Source organism: Monodelphis domestica, chromosome 8 (genome assembly GCF_027887165.1).
Source record: "Monodelphis domestica isolate mMonDom1 chromosome 8, mMonDom1.pri, whole genome shotgun sequence".
Lineage (NCBI taxonomy): Eukaryota > Metazoa > Chordata > Mammalia > Didelphimorphia > Didelphidae > Monodelphis > Monodelphis domestica.
In genome coordinates, this window is record NC_077234.1 from 160,783,763 (window position 1) to 160,805,166 (window position 21,404).

Here is a 21,404-nt window from a genome sequence, read left to right on the forward strand (position 1 = left end):
GGATCTGCATTTAATCACTGCTTCTAAGTGGTGCTCCCCTAGAAGCACAGGACTAGAAGCAGAGATTGTTTTTCCTTATTTTAGGGTTCTGATGTGAACTAGGACAGCTTCCTTTTGCTGCTACCTGAGAGCAAAGGAATGCCATGAAAACATGCTACTCTTTAAGTTCTATAAAATAGACACTTGGAAAATATGGCATGAAGAGATAAAACACACCCCAAATGCGTGCCTACAATGTTAAATAACAATGCTATACTTGCCCACGTTTATTAGGGTAGTTTCATTTGCACCGAAGGCTAGTTTTCCTTTGTTCTTCATTGAATTTCCTTCATCCCTTGGCTTAGAGGTTGGCATTGGTTTGAATGGATAAGTTAGTGCATTTCAAAGTGTCCGTCTTCCAATCTGGGCAGGGAGAACTATGGCCTTACCTGAATCTCCCATACTTGGAACAACTGTTGTGTTTGATTCTAGTCCTTTCAAAGGCGTAGCCACTCACGTGTGAGAAGGCAGGTTTTGGCTCAACACTTTAATATGAAAATGAGGTTAGAAACCATCTGCCTTTCAGGACTGCAAATCAGCTGGACTTGTATTAATCTAGTTAAACTGTCTAGTTCACAAAACAAGGTATTTTAGGAATTATCATTTTACCAAAGCTGCAGAGATTCCACTGTAAGTGTGAGCTAGCTCCATGGGAATATTATGTATCGCAATGCCTTCTAGGTTCCCCTGCACAGTGCTTACATAGCAATTTGTTATTTAAAGGCAGCCTGGCATGAAGGATTTTTTAAGAGAAATGGGATTTTTGTAAAGAGAAATGAGTTAAGTAACAGAGTTGAGATTCTCATCCAGGTTTCCTGCCCTCCAAGGCTTGGGTTTTTTTCTGCTATATCATGAGAAATAATAGAGAAGAGACAGAATCATTGACTAGAAAGTTCCAGAAGTATAGAATCATTTAATGTAGAGGCAATCAATCCTCTATGACTTCATTCAATAGCTTTTAAAGCATCACCAGATTACAGCACATTAAATAATTAGACTTCATAATGATGGCTGACATAGCAATAAATAGTTGAATTATCTTCAATATAGTCAAAGAAGATTCTTGCCTTCATGTATATACACTCACATATGTAGGGAAAATATGTTAAAATTGTTTCCCACAAAAATTGCTAAATAAAGCTTAGTCTGTGTCAGTGTTTATTATGGGACCTTACAAAGAGAATGTGTTTCTTAAATATAAATTGAATGAATAAGCTTAATTTATGAGGAAAATTAATTATTCAAAATTACCTTAATCCCTGAGGATGCCATTCCAATTACTTATTGCTCCTTCAAAAATATATTTGTTGTCAAACTAGTCCTAAAGGATATATTTTAGTATGTAACATAACATATTAGGATAGTCTGAATGATAAAATGCTGGCATTTAGTATGCACTCCCAATTTGACTGCTGAGCATTTAATAATCTGATTAATTTTAAAGTGAAAAATAAGGAATTTGAAACTATTTACTTTTAATTTCTTAATTTAGGTAATTTTAATTTTAAATGTATCTGATTTCCCTCCATTACCACATTGGTGTGACCTTTCTTTCCCCACAAAACAATCAGGTTCATGTTTCACCCCAATGAATATCATTTTATAAATACACATCAGAAAGAAAATTTTGCTTAAAAATAACAACATATAATTCCATGTACCCAAAATAACTGATTGCAGATCACATGACTGAACATACCAAAATAGCTGATTACAAAGCAACGTTACTTGCATTGTAAAATAATAATTAAGATATAAAATGGGATTCATTTTTTTAAATGGCAATTGTTGAATGGTTGACAAGAGTTAGTTTTATGTTCTATTTGTATTAATAGCAGATGAGAGAAAAATATGGACATACTCGTTTTTCTAATTTCAGTTCCATTTGGTTCATAAATCTGGATCACATAGTTCAAATATGCAGTCTTTTGTGTGAATACTATCAGAAATACTCTGGAGTACCAATTTCTATTTCCAGACACACGTTTACTGAACAATCCAGCAAAACATCCCCCTTTAACTGCTCAAACTTAGTCTGAAACCAAGAAAAAGGGATAAGCCAGCTTTAAAAATTCAACAGGACAAAAATAGTTTACCTCTTTTTCAAAGAAATTGTTTGCTTAATATGTTAAACATTTGAATTTTAAATTATCAGTTTTTTTTAAATTGAAGAATGTTGAACCAAGCTCCAATAAAAGGTTCAAAGCATAGCCTCTGCAGTAGTGTCATTCTTCATTCCATATTATAGCAGATTCAATTTTCAATCGTGACTCCCTTCATAGAGGTAGAATGGTGCTAAAGTTCATCTCGAGTGAAAACTGCAGAAGGGAAAAAAAAAAGTATTATTTAGTATTTGTGATCTAGAATGCCTTATCAGCTGGAATAATTCCTGCCTCTGATACCAGGATTGAAGATGGCAAAGAGGCTGAAAAAATGGGAGATTTGCTTTCCTTTTAATAGTTCTCTTTCATATGACACTGGATTTCTAAAACAAGAAATTGAGCCCATTTAAATCAATCCTTTCAATTAATAGGTGACAAAACAACTTCAGAGAGAAGTGACTTGCTTAAGGTCACAAACACAGCAAATGTCAACCTGCAATTTGTCCGAAACCTTTCACAGGATCATAGTGTAACAGGTGCTAACGAGTTTTCCTATAATCTTTCTACGACTCAGACCTGGTGATCAATAATCAAGCAATACAGAAGGGCAGATCCTGGAAATCCAGGTGAGCAGTCCTTGCAGAAGAGCTGCTCAACCAAGGGTGGAAGACTATGAAGAAAAATGATTTCCAGCCCTGCAGTATCAGAGGTGTTCACACAAGCGAATCCTACATGTGTTTCTTACAACCACTGTAAGTTTAAGCCTTGTTGCAAGAAAACTGATGATATTGCGGAGTTAAAATGGACTTAAATGATAAAAGCATTGCCTCATTCTTTTCTGAGTCATCAAAGTCCAGGAGCAAAACAAGAGTCAGGAGGACTAGAGATGACCCAGGATGCAATGGATGATCTTGGTGTCTTCAATGTCTGATCCAGCTCTAAGCACTCCATGGCGCCTGCTTTAATCCCCCTTATGACCACTAGAACAAGCTGTTTTCACTGGCCCATCCCGCCACAGAAGTCTTCACAAGTTTGGGGTAGACACCCCCCCATTCAGCAATGGGTTTGAGGTCTGTTGTTCATCCTGATCTTGGTTTAGCAGCCAAGATGGTTTTCCTGGAAAGAGGCCTTTGTGCATGCTATAAGGCTTTGATCGCCTAATTTTCAGATAATCCCATTACTAACTCTTCCAGAGACTTAAAAGGAAAGAATTCAAAAGACTGAATTGATGGAATTGACTGAATATGTCTTGCCTACTTCTCAGAAACCAGAGAGCTGAATTTGAAAGAAAACAATAAAATCTGAAGAACCAAAGATCTCCTAGCTTCTGGCTACTGCACCTTTCCCAAGCTTTTGTAAATTCAAGTAACCTAGCTTTTGCCCCCTCCCCCTTTTCATTGACTATTTAAGCACCCTCTTTTCTATAGTTTAGTGGAAGTCCCAATGTTGAGGCTCTGTATGTTTTCCCAGATTATAATCCTAGGGCTACAGTTCTATGTGTTTTTTTTTAAGTTTGCCTCAATTAAAGCCTCAATATGATAACTACCTCGGCAATCTTTATTTTTTCAAAGTTGACTTTTTCAAAGCTTCTTTGAGCTACAGATGAGATGTGGGTGAAAGATGGAAAGGTGGCTCAGCAAGCCCTTACACCAGAGGTGCTAATTCCCCCTGAACATCCTCTATACCCATGAGAAGGAGGAGAAATTAGCAGAAGGCACCTGAGTGATAGGGGATGAGGAAGAGAGAAGAGAGAGATCATGGAGAATAGCCTCAATTTTTTTTCCCTGTGATATGAGGAGGGGGCAGGCATGGGGGGGGGGGAGAAGGAATGGGAGAAGCCTCTGTGGCAAATGAGTTGCTAAGGGAGGTATACAAGAATTGCCTAACTATAGAAGACGCTGTTCACTAACAAGTGACAAATTGTAGTGGATCCAATCAGAACAGTTCCATATTTTCTCCACCTTCATTCTGTAGCACAGGAGTAGATGTGAAGGTGACTCATGACAGGATTCATTCAAGGCTCTCAGCTCTGGCTGGGAATAATCAGTGATATGACAATGGGCCAGGGATTCAAGAGAGGAGGGCAATTTATAGAGTTAAATTGACTTGCCATGAGGTCAAGATAGGGAGAAGAGGGAATGCCAAGAGCAGGGGAGAATGGAGGGGTCAAGAGATTGAAGTCACAGGATAGATGAAGAATTTGGTAATATAAGGGGAAGGGGGGTTGTGGAGAGAGGGAATTGAAAAGTCAATTGATTATGGCCAGATAAAGGGATTTCAGAATTCTTTATTATGGAGGTTCTATAGGTGTGGGTAATGGCTAGATCAAGGGTATCATGACTTTGTGTGGATGAGTGGGATGGAGGCCTAGTGAGTAGGTTGAGGAACTGAGTGGCTAGAGTATTTGAGGGGAAGTCAATATCTGTGTTGAAGTTTCCTCATAGAAAGGCAAGAGTTAGGGAGGAAAGAAAAATTATAAGCTGAGTATCGAATTCACTGAGGAGGAATGGGAGAGATCCGAGGTAGGGGTCTATAGACAGCAGCAACTAGGGTTCTGAGCAGGTGGTGGATATGAATGACATTCAAAGGAAGAGAGATTACCAAGTGATGGAGGAAGGAGAGAACCTAGAAATGGTCATTGATGGCCATTCAACTCCTCTGCTCCACCATTGAGCCCAGGAGAATAAGGGAAGGTACAACTAGTACTGGAAATAGTGGTCAGGTGGCTTCTCATTACAGGAATGTCAGGTTACAGCAAGATCTAGTGGATGGAAGGAATGGGAGAGGAGTATAGTTAAGATGAAGGAAAGATTAATGCCTCTGGAACAGGCATAAAAAATGACAGTATTACCAAAATTAATTTACACTTTCAATGCTATACTAATCAAATTACCAAGATAATCCTTCAGAGAGCTTGATCAAACAATAACAAAACTCATTTGGAAAAGCAACAGATAGACAATATCAACGGAAATAATGAGAAGGCCAAAGGGGAATAGCACTTCAAGATTTCAAACTGTATGATAAAGCAGCAGTCAAATTCCTTTGGTATTAGGGGAGGTATGGGCCCATGAGAATTTACTTAGGAGGAATTGGGGGCAGATGGAGGTAGGGATGGTCTGGGATGGCCTTGGGAGCCCTTCAGAAGACCCTGGAGCAGTAGGAAGGTCCACAGTGAAGAAGCTGGGAGGTGAATGGCTGGAGATTGGGACTGATGTGCAGCCCTCTGAAAAGTTCATTTTTACTCCGTCCTCTACCTGCATTCCCTTGCCTCCCTGGATCATTGTTGTTCAGCTGTCCAAATCGCAACCCTGGATTCTTCCTATCTTTTCCAAATTTATTTGCACATTGAAGAATGAATCTAGAGGCAGTCACACAACTCTTCAGGCTGGAGGTGACCAAAGCAACAGAATTTTACCTGCTGCCATACTTTCTCTAGAGTTTGGTCTCTGTAGTTGTATATTTCTGTTAACAATATATTTAAGGATTTGTTTGCTACTTAGGATTTTTATTTGTAAATGCCAGCTTTCCTCCACTGATATAACTGAATTGTTATTGATGGCTAAGGAACACATACACAATAGATATGAAGCTAAGTTGAAGCCTTTTCATATTTGAGCTAATGTGAAAGTTCTTCCTCTCCCTTGCCCCTTTAATCTAGGTCAGAATTCAAATACAGTTCAGGGGGAAAGCCGAAGCTCCTCAAATACAGGCTCTTTGGTATTGGTCAAGCTAGTTAGAGACAAGAAAAAAATACCTCCAACTCCTTAGGCTTTATTATTGTGTAAAGGGTACCGCTTCTTCCCAGGGTTGTGAACTTTCTTCTCATCTGAGCCATCCCATTAGTGTGGTTGGAATGCTCCAAACAGAGAACACAGGTTAAGAGTCCATGGAACAGGACCCAAAACGAGGGGTGATAAGTCCAGGTCAGAGGGACTTGAATTAGTTCCTGAGATGTGATAGACCAGCTCAGAAAGACAGGAAGGGACGTGGGGAAAAGGGCTCTAAAAGATGAGGCTATAGAGGAGATGGAGGACTTTCTGTGTGAGTTTTCTGGTGTTACATGTAAAATAGTTGTCTGCCATAAACTGTGGCAGTTAAAAGAGTTGGGGTCATAAACTGTAAGAGTTAAAATAGTGGAAGATATAAATTATAGTAGATATAAGAGAGGGTGAGTAAATTTGTGACCGCAGAAAATATGTTTCACTACAGTGTCTTGGTTTTAAATCAAATATAAGGTGGTCACCAGGGAAATATTCCCAATTATGAATATACCCAAGTCAACTGGGTTTTATAGAGATTTTAATTAAAAATACAATGAGGAATTAAAGAAAGAGAGAAAGAGTAAGAAAGGAATAAGTATGAAGGGCCTTAAGCCAATATGGCCTAGACCTGAGTCTTAAGAGAGAGATCAGTCAGTCTTTTATCACTCACCACAAGGTCTGTCTAAGCAAGGATTCTAGTGACAGAGTCTCCTCAGAGAGAGTTCCAGCCAGAGTCCTCCTCAAAGAGCCTTCCAGCCAGAGACTGTTTCAAAGGGCCTCTCTCAAGAGCCTCCAGAGGGACAGAGTCCCTTCAGACGAGCTCCAGCGAGACCTCCTTAGAGATTGGCCTCCAAGAGCTTCCCTTCTCCAGAGCCTCTCTCAAGAGATTCTCCAAAAGGATTGTTTTCAAGAGATTCTGCTTTTTCTTATATAGGGGGTTTTCTCCTATGCCACCTCCCCTAAGTCCTTACATCTACCAATCACAGTAGACGTTTTCCCAAAGGACAGCCCATTCTAAAAACACTGCTGGGTCGACTAATCCCTTTAGTAAGTTTGTACCAGAAAAAAACTTCTGAATAAGTTTTCACCTCTTTGCTCCTGGCAAGTTTACAAGTTGCCTGACCTTTAATAGGTACTTAGCACCCCATTGTGCCTTATTATAAGTATGGGTTTAAGTACTTTCATTGTTCAGAAGGAGTTTTCTCCCCTAAAGCAGTCCTAAGTACAGGTGGAGTAGAGGTCCTCCCATTTCTGATCCAAGTAGAGTTCTCACATTTTAGATGGGGAATGGTCCCTAATAGGGAGTTGTCCCAATGGAGAATTCCCCAATGGGGAATTTTTCTAACATTCATAAGTCTGAGAAATTTCAAGATTCACACTGGGATTGATTCTTCTACTCCATTCGGTGTTGGTGGTTCAGGCGGAAGACACCCTGGTGGGCTGGTAAGACTCTTGCTCCAAAGAGACTACTGGACTGCCACGTGGAGATTAGAACCTTGTTGAGGAGTGAGCTGAAATTCTATGGACCAGAGTTTAGAGTGGTAAGCTAGGAAATAAATTTTCCACTTCCTTATTTTTTTCTTATACCATATTTACATTAAATTAAATTGTTAGAAGCTACTATCATCCTCGTGATTTAAGAGTTAATTTTATAAATGGTGACCACAACCATTTTTTTACTAATATTATTTAACAAAACCAATTTCTAAATATTACATGTAGCATTTTAATTATTACATCTTACATTTATTCTCATTATTACATTGTTTTCTATTTACCTAGCCTGCCCCACCTTTCTAAGTTGTGGGGAAGATTTGAATCTATTTCCAAAATTGTGATAATGTTCAGCTCAGTCCACTAGAAGTAGAGTTTGTTTTGCTGTGGTTCTTTGGTGGCACCCTAGTTCTTGTAGATGCTAGATCTCACATACTTAATAAGGATAAGGATGAGCCTCTTACTATCCTATTCAGCTAATTTTCCCCCTCTTGGAAGCTGAAGAATGGAAACATGTGTAATGTGTCAGAGAGGAGACACTTTTTTATTTTTAACCAAAAAGAAATTTTTTGAACCGTGTGAGATAGGGGGTACAGTAGTCCTCCCGAGACCTTGCCAAACGAATACAGAAATATTAATAACTACCCTTTAATAGTTCATTCAGCTATTACAAATTGATCTCACTGTTTTACTGCTGAGTCTACTTCTTTCCATATTTCCACAAGAACAGTATGAAACATTTTATCTAAATGTTCCCTAAACTCTAGGTAAACTATATTTTCTATAGCATGTTCTGGATCTTCCAGTTAGGCAGTCCTGCCAAGAAAGGAACTGAGTTATCTATGATGACTTGCTGTCAATGAATACATGCTGGATCTTTATAATCAATACTTCTTTATCTATTTAATGATCCATAATAGACTTCTGCTAGGGATCTAAGTCAAACTCACTGGCCTAGAGTTTATTGGTTTGCCAAGCCATTCTTTTCACTTTTTTGAAAATTGGGACTTTGCACTTCTGTAGTTCTATGGTACTTCCTTCTATTTTTTATTGATGTTTCAAATATCACCAAGAGCAACTCTATAATCACATCTATCAGTTCTTTTAGTATTTAAGAATATAGTTCATTGAGGCTAGATAACACAGCAAGGGCAATTTGGTACATTTCTGCTACCTCCTTTTCCTATCTACTCTCTATAGTAGGTGTCATTTCTGATGCAAAATTATTTTTTTCCTAGCAGAAAAAAAGAAGCTAAATAAAATTCTCTGCATTTTTTTTTCAGCAGTGTGCTATCTTCTGTTAGTTATATGTGATGTGGTTATTTTTTCAGGGTATCTGAAGCAAAACTATATGGGCTAATTACTATCAATAAATCCACAGTGACTCCATTGAAAATGGAAATTAACAGGGAAGTCTAAAGTAATGGAGTGCCCAGGTTAGGGAACAATGTACAAAACGTATATGGTTAACTTGTGAAGATTTAATTTAGTTTGCTTATTGATATTTTCCTTGTTGGATAATGTGGGATTTAGGCTTATTTTGAAATAAAAACTTTTGCTTCCTTACCATAGGAGAATGAAGATTTCACTGAATGCTTGTTATGAAAATGAAAAGGGGTAGAATATCAATTCCTTTCATGACCCTTCTTTAAATTAAAAGAGCTCAATCTACTAATCCATGACATTCTTATTATGCAATAGGATCTCTTGAAGCAGGAGTTATGACCTACCTATTTTGATTCATTCACTCATAAAGAAATAAGTCTATAATCCAATCTTTAGTCTTTAATAATAAAACATATGGTTCACTTACCCTTTTGGGAGTATGATTTACTTGAATTTTTCTTTCTCATTTCAATCTCTTCTATCAGATTTCGGATTTCATTGTCATACTCTATCCATTCTGGGATAATCCGTGCAGCAGCTTTCAATTTAGGTTCTTTAGTTTTGGGATTATTGCACTAAAAGTTTGAACAAAATATCAAAAAATCAATCTCCCAGAGATATGTCTGTAAAATCCTGTAACTCTGCTGTAACATAAGAGTAACTGTGATAGCTTATCTGAAAACAGAGCCCTTCCAAATACAGACATAATGAATTTAAATCACATAAAATATGACCAGATCAGATTGGGAGGAAGTGTAATCACAGGGGAAAGAGTAGAGGCAGAGTAGATAGTAGACTTGGGTTCAAGTCCCAGCTTAGCCACTCACTAGCTATCTCTATCTTTTTGTAAGTCTTACCCTGCCAGATCCTCAGATTTATCATTTGTAAAATGAGTGGAGTATGCAAATGGTCCTAAGGTCTCTTATGCTATTCTGTGATTTTAACTGAAGACATAAAACCTAATTTCTTTTAAAATGATTTCTAGGTATTATTAGCCTAACTGGAATTTTAAAAACATGTTCAAAGCCTTGCCAATTGTTCAGATACTTGGCAAACAGTCATATGCAATCTGTTTTGACACAAGTTCCAAATAAATCACCACTTCATAAAATAAAAGACCAGACTATATTGGCAAATATTCAAATATCTTGTTTTCAAGACGCAGAACTATTTGTCAGTAACCCTTAGGAATGCCTTTCGTATCTATAACCCTGGCATGTATTTCTTGCTCTAATCAGGAAATGCTATAATGCTAAAATTTAGTTAGCCAGAATCATTTGGCAAGACACACACAAGTAAATATATAAATATATATATGCACACTTATACATGTGTACATATATGCATTTTTGCCCAAGACTCTATAAATTCCTATATAATATCACTTTTGTGATAGAAAAAAATTGGGAATGAGATAGGTGGCTCTCAATTGAGAAATGGCTAAACAAATTGTTTAGTGTAGAGTCATGAAATATTGGAAATAATACTATGTTGTGAAAAAAGAATAAATATGACAACTTTGGAGAAATATGGAAGACTTGTATGAACTGATATAGAGTAAAATAAATAGTCCAAGGAAAACAATATGCACAAATAAACCAAATTATAAATGGAAAAAACAAAGAAATGTTATTGAATGTTATGTAAGAACTAGATTAAACTCTATAGAAGAATTGAGAAAATGTACTTTCCTTCCTTCATTGCAAAGATGGGAGACAATAGGTATAGAATATTGCACATATTGAGTTGATATTTTAGTTGGTTTTACTTAACTTTTTACTTCTTATAGCTTTTTAAATCTTTTATTTTTAAATCTTTGTTATAAGGGAGACTTGTAACAATATATTCAGAAATCAATGTGATATAAAAACAAAGTATATATCAATACATTTAAAAATGATATTTTAATACTTCGATTAGTGGAATGATAAAGAAAAAGCATTCTATTAGCCTGTAATCTTGGGCAAATTGTATTACTTCTGAAAACCTCAGTTTCTTGTGTGAAATATGGGAGATCATCTTTTAAAATTATCTCTAAGTAAGACTAGGTGATCTCTAAAAACCTGTTCAAGTTCTAAATGTTCTATGATTCTAGATGAGTGATAGATAACGTGTATATCAGATATTTGCAGATAAGTAAATTTAAATGAAATGGCTGACAGCCTGTTTCCATGTGTTCTTTCTTCTTCCCATCTATATTGTGGGGAAATAAGAATATATACATAAAAATGTAAAGGGTTCCCCCCACTTTTTTCTAGGCCTGTTTAACTATTATGATATACTTGATGACTTGATGCTATGACCCATTTCAGTTTGAGGAGCCATTGATAATAATGTATATCCACCTACGTGTAGAATGTTAGTAATGGAGCGATAAAGGCTATTAAGTGTAGGCTACGTGATGAACCCGGTGTCTGAATGGCATTGGATTCTTTTATCATTTACTGTATGTAGATTGAAAATGGAAGTACAACCCTCATTTTAGGATAATCCTTTTATAAGTAGAATTATTTCTATTAAGTATAGTTTATTATAAATACTTTTTTTGCTTTCATGTTAAGAATTAGTTGCTTTCTTTGAAGTATAACTACTTGCAGTTTTATGATCTGTACATTAAAGTTGAATAATTTTTCTTCTTTTTGTAGAAAATATAATTTGTTTCAAACTTTCCTTCCACCCCACATATTCTTAGACAACAGCAAATAATTATTAGTACTTTTCTTGGATGGACAGCTCTCCCCATGATAGCAGCCATCTCCTGACATCATTGAATGTATGGTATAGGTCAGTGATGGCAAACCTTTTAGAGACTAAGTGCCCAAACTGCAACCATCATGCCGCATGTGAGTCTCCCCCTTATCCCAGACAGAGAAGGGAGGAAGTACTCCCATTAGGCTACTGGGCAGAGGGGTAAATACCCATCACAAATGATGCTTTGGGCTTTTCTTTCTGATAGGAACACAACCATCTTACTGTCCATTATAGCTGTTGATGTTGGCCAATGAATAGGAGTGATAGCTTAATTCTCTAGCCTCTGAAATTATTCAATGGTTAAAAAAGAAATCACAAATACTTTTACAAAACTCTCTTGCCTCCTCTTAGACATCTGTCAACCTTTCCTCCATGTTGTCACCTTTTAAAAAATGACTTTCATATCCATGACTATACAAGAAGTGAGCCATTCTTAGTGAATTATAACTAGTAACAAGCATGTCATGGGTTCAGCCATTGTCTTAGCCTTTTTCCTTGCCTGAAATATTCAATTCAATTTATTCAGAATTTTTCTCCCCAGGAGAACTAACCTTTGATTTTACATGGGAAATAAAGGTGTGGGGAACAAAATTCAGTCTGCAGATTCACTTCACACATTTTTCTGTAAGCTCAGAGATGCCTCTAATTCTTTCTCATATCTACATTGACTCAAAGGAGATATTACAAAAGTAATGAAATGTCTATTTCAAAAAACTTGATTTTTTCCTATTTCTTTTCATCTGCATTTGATCTAGAAAAGTTCAGTAGATAAATGTCTGAAAGGTACCTGTCAGTAAGCCGGAATACCATCACATCTATAAATACCTTTCACCTTGCTTTCAATGTTATAAATCATTTTACTTTTCATTACTCTAAATTTTTAGGATACTTTTCTACTCTGCCTCATTACTTCATCAAGATCCCTTTCTCGAATAAAATATTCATTTTCTCTGTTTACGGCTTCTTTCCAAAGGGATGTCATTTCATATGATGAATTATACATCACTGATCCAATTCATAAAAGTTCATTTGATTTCTTTTAAATTCATCTCTTCTGCTCTAAAACACCATCTTCTTGTATTTAACTACTGACACTTCTAAACAACAAAGCACTGTTCCCTAATGTCATCTCTGACTGCTACCTTTTGTCAGCTTAGGAAGAGCTTCCCCGAGCATTTTGTCACGATCATCCCTAAGCCACGTCTAAGAGTTGGTACAGATGAACTTATTTGCCATTACAGCAAGTCTGGTGTATAAGACGCATGTTTCAGAGCAGAATGTGCCATAGAAAGACTGTCTCTAGTCTTGCAGATGGAGAGCTATCACTCCTGGGCACCCAAAGCTTCCACATTTCCTAGTTGGTTTTTACGTGTCGCCCCATTTGAACCTTGCCACCATCCTTCGAGCGTGAAGCTGTTAGTATATCCATTTTACCAACAAGGAACCTGAGGTTTAGGGAAGGTGAACAGCTTGGGCCACAAACCTCGTATGGGGCGACCGACGTGGTATTTCAACGCAGGCCTTCCTGACTACAGCTCTGGTACACCATCTTCTAGGCTAGGCTGCCTCTCAGTGCACTCGAAGCTATACTACCTGATGAGAGCTGTTAAAGAACACATTTGGATAAACAAGTTCCAGATCACTGAGCCGAAGAAATCTATGAAATAATTAGAACTATTTTAGACTCTGGAGAGTGGAAATGAAAACTATTCACAAAAACTTTGGAAAATAACTGGTTTGGTTTATGGCTCCTAATTGTTCTCCTCCTGCCCCCAACTCTTGGTCTCACACTGAGAGATCTTAACATACACACGGATTGGGGGCAGCTGGGTAGCTCAGTAGATCAAGAGCCAGGCTGAGACAGGAGGTCCGGGGGTCAGAGTTGACCTCAGACACTTCCCAGCTGTGTGACCCTGGGCAAGTCACTTGACCCCATTGCCTAGCCCTGACCACTCTTCTGCCTTGGAGCCAATACACAGTATTGACTCCAAGACGGAAGGTAAGGGTTTAAAAAAAACAAACAAAAAAGCATACATACGGATTCCCTCCCAAACTGCCTAACCCTTCGGTTCTTCCTTTGATCCCACTATCACCCGCAAATAGACCATGTTAAAATTTTTGACATTCCCTGACTTGACCAAATCTATTGAGTTTTCACCTCTCTCTGTCTTCCTTTTCAAAACCCTATTCTCCATGTGCACCATGCCTCCCATCCTCTGACCCCTCAATTCTCTCCCAGGCCACTCTCTCCTCTTTTGCCCATCTTGACCCCCATCTCGTCCTCTTCTCTTGAAATCCTCGTCTCCTTATCATACCACGGCTTACATGCAACCATTTTCCTGGTTCTAGTGTGTGGACCCAAATTGATGTTACATAACTGCAACTGGGCCCCCATTGCTGCGAGGCAATCCTACTCGACTCCCCTTATCCACTCATTCTCAGAGCCCCCGTAGCTCCCCCCCACCCCAACTCTCTCGCCTGAGAAACTTGCCTCATATTTTACAAGAAAAATCAAAGGCATTGGCGGAGAGCTCCCTCTCTTCCCCACATCGATGACTCCTATGCCTTCGTCCCTCTCTGCCCCTTCCCCGGTCCCATGATGTAAGCGGCCTGCCTCCTCACTAACCTCGCTATCCACTCGTGTGGCCACTCCATCCTCTCTTCCAGTGGGCTCCCTTCTCTGTCAGCCCCTTCCCATCTCTCATTTTTACCTCTTCTTGTTTATTGTCTCATCCATTACCATGGAAGTAAGGAATTTGATTAATATTTATTAGGATTATTGGTTATTGATTAACGATATTGACTAAGTGTGCTTAGAGAATCGCTGAGGGTGCACATCTACAAAGGCCCCGCTGCCCCCATCCGGAAAAACCCTGACTTGATCCTTTCACCCCCATTTATTATCCTGTATCTCTTCTGCTCTGAAAGGCCATCTAGACATAGACCTCTCCTCTAACTCTTGTTAACCCCTTACAATCTGGCTTCCAAGCAGATCTTCCCCCTGAAGCTGCTCTTTCCAAAGTTCCCAGCGGCCCCTCAGTTGTCCAACACAGTGACCTTTTCCCAGTCCTCATTCTTGACACCACTGATCACTCCCTTCAGCTTGATTCCCTCTTCTGTTTAGTGTTTCTCTGTCGGGTCTCCTGCCTGTCTGACCGCTCCTTCTCAGGCTTCCCAGGCGCCCCTTCATCCAGACCCCATCTTCTGACTGCAGGAGTCTCTCAGGGTTCTGGGCTGGCCCATCTTCTCTTCTCCGTCTATGCCACTGCACTTGGTGACCTCATTCGCGCCCCTGGATTGGATGGCTCTCTATGCTGATGATTCTGAAATGAACCTGTCTCGTCCTAACCTTTCTGTAGACCTCCAATCTTGAAGGTCTGCCTGCTTTCCTGACTGCATCTCCAGTTGGATGTCCAATAGAGATCTTAAAGTAAACATGCTCCATACGGAACTCATTATCTTTCCCTCTAAGCCCCACCTTACCTAGGACAGAGAGGACAAAACCATCCTCCTGCTTCTTCAGGCTTGCACCCCAAGCATTATCCCTGACTCTCATCCCCCCATCCTACATCCAATCTTGCTGAATGCCTGTTGATTTTACCTTCCGACCATCTCTCTCATAAGCCCTCTTCTCTCCTCTGATGCCGCCACCACTTTAGTGTAGGCTCATTGCTTCATGCCTTCACTGTGGCTCTTCCTTCTCCAAACATCCTCTATTCATCCACCAAAGAGACTTTTCTGAAACACAAAGCTGGCCACGCCGCTTCTTCTCAATAAACTCTGCAAGCTCCCTGTTACTTTCAGAATCAAATACAAAACCCTCTCCTCTTTTTATACCTTATTTCACCCCGTGTACTCTTTAATCCAATGACACTGTCCTTGTGATTCTATGCGCAATATATTCCGCCTCTCAGCTCTGGGCATTTTCCCTGGTTATCCCACAGGTCTGGAATGTTCTCCTTCCTCAGCCCCACCTGTTGACTTCCTTTAAGTCTCAGCTAAAGTCCCACCTTTTATAGCAAGTCCTTCCTAATCCCTCTTTCTTCTGCTGATTACTTTCTGTATATTGCTTGCCTGTAGATGCTGGTTTTCAGTTTTCCCACATCAGATTGTGAGCTCCTTGAAGACAGGGACTTTAGACTCCGACAGTACCCCTAGCACTTAGCCTAGTGCCTAGCACATAATAGGCATGTATTACATTTTTATTTATTGTAACTGAAAAAATAGTCCATCAAAACAAAGAACAGAAAATGAAACAAACATGAACAAGACAGATGGAATTATGTTTCCTGTCCTCTTCTGGGAAAGGTCATAGTATAGGCTTTATAGAGTAGGCTATAACAAAGATAATTAGTTTTCTGAATTCTGTGTTTGTGAGCATTTATGCTTAGTTGCTAGTCTTTTCATGATACCTTTTACACTTACTGATTTAAATGAAGATGATCACATTGAGCCACAAGTAAAAAATCTAAGAAAACTGGTGTGCCGTATCATATTTGGCTATTTCCACTTATTCCCTTCAATGGTGTTGAATCCTCAGCCATTCTTTTTCATTCCGGGCAATTCTTACCTGTGTCCTCACATCAATTATACAAATAGAAGCTATCCTACTTGTTGGAGGCCTTCCCTGAAGACCAACTTTTTCAAGTATGAGGATACCTCTTAAATATGAAAAAAAGATGTTTTTCAGACTCTTGGAAAGTAGTAGTTATATTAACACTATCTACTGAGTGAGAAAATATGAAATGGCAAAAAACATTAAAAATTGAGAGCACCTAATTTTATTAATCACAAGATCATCTGCATATATTTGAAAAGTACAATATTAATGCTGCCCATTTTGTCAGAATTCAGGATCAAAATGACAATTCTTGATGCGTATAGGAGTTACGGAACCTTCTGTACTAAACGAAGGTCCCATAATGAAGGAAGGCATAATGTTCCCTTAGCTTCTGGGGTCACCAGTGCAGTGCAGAGCAGGGGCTTCACCACACCTTCTCTCTCTGTCTTGCAGAATGACCAGGCTTCTCTCTTTTCTACATTTCCTACGTGTATTTATGACTTGAAAAAATAGAGAAACTTACCAGATCAATTGTTTTGGCCCTTTTTTTGGATTCATCATCACACCATGTTTCACACCACAACCACTCTTGAGGAAGGGACTTAATGGCAACCTGGTGAATCATGTTATTGGGTAGGTCCTACAAAAAGTCAGCGGTGAAATTAAATAAGCAGCTCACGATCCCAAAAAGGAAATACAGTCACACAAAGTAAGAGAATGGAGTAAGATAGATGAAAATAACAAACCAAATAACACACAAACTGCAGTTTTGTTTTTTAAACATTCAAATAACCTTTTAAAACAAATTCTGCTTAAAAGTTGTCCCTATGCCCTTTACATTTCTTTTTACATTAGATTTGAATCAAATGTAACTAAAAATTTAGTTCTAAAATCACTCTAGAAAAAAGTTATTACATAAGAAGCAAAGACTACTACTATGAACATAAGACTTAACATTCTTTAACTGGGTAATGTTTCTAGTAAATTTTTTGTTTACTAGGAAAGGTATTTTATCTGAATTTGCCTATATTGACTTTCATTGTCAGTCTAATGTCAGGTTTATGCCAGTTGCTGAGAGCTAGTCTAAGTATTTAAGTCAGACTTTAATAATAAAAACAAATAATCAGCTACTTTTTTTGTGGTGGCAAAGAATTAGAAGTTATCAGGATGTCCATCAGGTGGGGAATGGCTGAACAAATTGTGGTATGTGGTGGTGATGGAATACTAGTGTGCCATAAGAAATGATAAGCAGGATGATTTCGGAAAAAAGCTGGAAAATACCTACATGAGTTAATACAGAGCAAAATAAGCAGAACTGGGAGAACATCATGCACAATAACAGCAATATTTTATTGTGATCAACCATGAAAACTTGACTATTGTCAGCAGGGCAATGATCTGGGACAATTCCGAAGGACTTAGGATGGGGAATGCTATCTACCTCCAGAGAAAGAACTCAGTGGTGGCTCAGTGGTTTGAGAACCAGGCCCAGAGATGGGAGGTCCTGGGTTCAAATACGACCTCAGATACTTTCTAGCTGTGTGACCCTGAGCAAGTCACTTAACCCCCATTGCCTAGTCCTTACTGCCTTGGAACCAGTACACAGTATTGACTCCAAGATGGAAGGTAAGGGTTTAAAAAAGAAAAAAAAAAGGACTTTTGGAGTCAGATGCAGAACAGAACATAGTAATTTTTTTCAAACTTTTACAGTTTAATTTTGGTGTTTGGGTTTTGTATGCATGGGCTCTTACAGAACCAATATGGAAGTGCGTTTTGCATGATAATACATGTATGGCCTAGATCAAATTGCTTCCCATTCTGAGTGGGGAGAAGGAAGGAAGAAAAAGAAACAGTTTGGATCTTAAAATTCTGGAAAATGTAAGTTGAAACTATTATTATATGTAATCAAGAAAATAAAATATCTTTGCATGAAAACAAAGCAAAACAAAACGGCTAGGCTCCAAGGATTGAGAGATATTGGATTGTTCCATTCACTTAAAAAAACAGCCCTTACCTTCAATACTCAGTATGGGTTTCTAGGCAGGAGAGTGATAAGGCCTAGGCAATTGGGAATAAGTGATTTGCCTAGGGCCACACAGCTAGGAAGTATGTGAGGCCAGATTTGAAACCAGGTGCTCCTGTCTCCAGTCCTGGTTCTCTATCCATTGAACCTTCTTAGCTGCCCCTCCATTCACGTTTAAAGTTAGGAGAGTTATATTTTCCTTCATCTGCCTCTAATATTAGTTATTTTTTCAAGTTCTGAGCTTTTCCTCTTTTTTGCTATAAATATAGTACTTCATTTTACTCTTTTTTAAAGGTGATCTTATTCCCACTGGTTCTCTTCCCTCCACAGCTAATTCCTTCTTCTTGTTTGTTACTCTTTCCCTTTGGGGTTTTGCTTATTAATTTATTTTCCTCACTGACTTTTATTTAACTATATAATTCTTTCCCTCATTTTTTCTTTTTAGTGAATAGATTCCCTTTTGCTCTCCTCCCATTCAACCAGTCCTATTCACTAGTTTATAAAATTTTATTTTTTGTGCTTTCTTCCAAAAAGAATTTCTCTCTTCTTTATCCATCTTTTCTGTCTACACTACACCCCATTCTTTGCTTTGTGACCATAATTTTCCAGATTCTATTTCTATACAGTAGGACTTTGCTTTATAAGAACACACAAATCCAGGTCTATGTAATTAGCAATAGAAAAAAATCAAGGCAGAAAGTATGTAAAATAAAATTTTTAATGATGTGCTAAATCTGCACCATTTCCCCAAAAGCTATAACATCTTGCAGCAGATCACTCAGTCATGCTCATTTTTTGTCTTGAGAAGCATATTGTTGAGTCATCACTTGTTTTGTGCCAAACATAGCTGCCATCGCAGTCTCCGCCAGGAGTTCTTACTTCTAACAAATTGAGTCCTGATCGGAGCAATACTTCTCTGTTTCATTAACACTCGTTATTAATGACAGCCCTAAAGCTGTTATTAGTGCTGGTGATGCTGGTGGCTCTGATAAGCCTGAGAAAGGTTGTGAAGTATCTACGTATGTTTGTGTAAGAAAAACTTATTAAATAACGAGGTTTGCTATTATGCATGATTTTCAACTTATGCAAACTCTTGGAGGGGATTGGTAATGCAAAATGAGATCCTACTAAATTCTTCATTGCAGCAAAATTTCCAACGTATCAATTCTAGACTTTCCCCCTCAAGACAGTTTCTTCCATAGCCTGGTGGAGCTTGCTCCCCTTTTCCATTGTACATCACTCTCAGAACAATGCCAGTTATTTCAGATCATTGATGGATAGTGACTCATAAGAGAGCCTTTTTCTCACCATGTCCCTACCTCTGCAGCCTACCAATGATCTATTACCCCTCCTTTACCTTTAATTTTCTCTATTTCTCTCAAAATCTCCTTCTTGAGTCGGTGCCTTCCAGTTGGCTCAAGGAGTTCCAATTCCCACTCCCATGATCCCTCTTCCAAGACAAATGGAATTTTCAAGCAACGAATACCACAAACTACATCCATCACAAAGTTCCTGCCCCCCCCCCTTTTATTTTTATCCATTGTAGCATTCATCTGTGGAAGCCTTTCCCACAAACAAAGCAAGGCCTCCTTCTAAATCTTTCCCACTCCTCCTCCTAATCCACTCTCAGGTAGGCTCTTTTCTGAGACCAGAGGATTGCTAGCCCTCAAAATGACCAGGGCACATTACACATATTTCTAAGTCTCCTTGCTCTTTTCCCTCTCTTTCATGTTCTCTTCCTTGTAAAGCAGATTGACCAAAAAAAAAAAAAAAACCAAATAAAATATTAATTTGCCACTGTTACCTCTCTTGGACTTCCTTTCCATTCTAGTCTAAAAATTAATGGTTTCTGATCATTGTTGTTGTCTTTGGTTAAAACATCACTTTATTCCTCCTGAATTTCTGTTGTTTGGGATGCAAATAATCTCATCAGTTTCATTTCCCACCTAAAAACATTTGATGTTTCTTTATTACTGAACATCAATCTATTTTCATTTGTAGTTGAGCTCAGATTTGCAGGGGTGCTCACTCTGGGCAGCATCCTGAGTTCTATTGCTCTTTGGAAAAAATTATTCTATTGTATCTTGTGTTTTGTAGTGGGTGAAGTTTTGAATTAATCAAATTTCCTTTCCTTTGTATTTGAGGATCTTTCTCTTGATTACTTCCCAGATATGTTTCTGAACTGAATGGTTACATTTAACTTTTATGTATTTTGGAGTTTGTAGGCTTTTTTTTTCTCTCCTGGTAGTGATCTATGAATTCTTTAAATTGGAATTTCATTTTCTAAATTCAGAAGTTTTAGATAGTTTTCTTCTATTATTTCTTGAATTATTGTCTGAAGGTCTTTTTGTCCTGTTTTTATTTGGAACTTAGGGTCCTTAATTTTTCTCTAAGTAGACTGTTTTTTTGAGATCAGCTTGTTTTGCTTGTATGGTAAAAATATTTTCTTGTCATGTCAATAATTTTTTCTTTCCTTTTTCTAGATTGTCCTTCACTTCTACATATTTTCATTCCCAATACATTGTTTTCTCTTCTGTTTCTTTGGTGAGATTTGTCATTGTGGATTCTAGCTTTTCTTTTCTGTCAGTTTTGCTATGTAGGTCATAAATTCTGCTCTCGTCATTCTCATTTTTATTTTGAACCTCTCAGCAATAGCATGTTCTTGTTCCATTGGGTCCTCCATCTCATCAAGAAAGTTGCTTTCTTTGCGATGTTTAGTCATTGATGTCTGAACTTAAATTTACTGAATCTGGAGGCCACATTTCCTTCTCTTGTTAATGTTTTGATTTACCTGCTTATGTTGAAAGTCTTTGAGTTTTCTTCTTCTGGAGATTTTTAGTAATTTCAGTCTCCCCCCCCCCCCTTCTTTTCCCCTGTTTTTCCCAATTCTGCTCCCTATGATGGTGGTTTCCTAGGTGGCTGGATCTCAAAGGCTCTAAGCCTCCTACCACACTGGATAGAGTTCATTAGTCTAGGTCTTTTTCCCAAGTGAGTTTTGGATAGACAGAATGAACTGGCTTAAACCTAAATTCTTCCCTTAGGTTTAGTGGAATATTTTATTGTCCTTTCCCCCTCCTCTCTTCATCTTTACCAAATCCCTTCAGATTATTCACCTTTTCATTTTCTCTGGACTTCTATATTTATATTTCATGGTGATAAGAGGCAAGATAGTTGGTGAAAAAAAAAACCACAGTACAGCTCAGCTCTACCCAACCATTATACAACCCACTTAATAAACAACTCACACTTTGAATAAACAGTAAACATAATCCAGATCCTTTTGA

The 21,404-nt window shown here is 38.1% G+C and overlaps 1 protein-coding gene across 3 annotated transcripts in view; it reads right to left on the minus strand.

The window, feature by feature from the left end:
* Positions 1-932: 932 nt before the first annotated feature.
* Positions 933-21,404, minus strand: part of UGGT2 (UDP-glucose glycoprotein glucosyltransferase 2) — a 245,742-nt gene continuing 225,270 nt past the window's right edge. For all 3 annotated transcript variants that reach the window (XM_001377357.5, XM_056807709.1, XM_056807710.1), the window contains 3 exons: positions 16,621-16,737; positions 9,213-9,360; positions 933-2,357 (listed from right to left, as the gene is read on the minus strand). In XM_001377357.5, the coding sequence (XP_001377394.4) occupies positions 2,335-2,357; positions 9,213-9,360; positions 16,621-16,737 (288 nt within the window). In that variant the 3' untranslated portion in view covers positions 933-2,334. The remainder of the gene's footprint in view (positions 2,358-9,212; positions 9,361-16,620; positions 16,738-21,404) is intronic.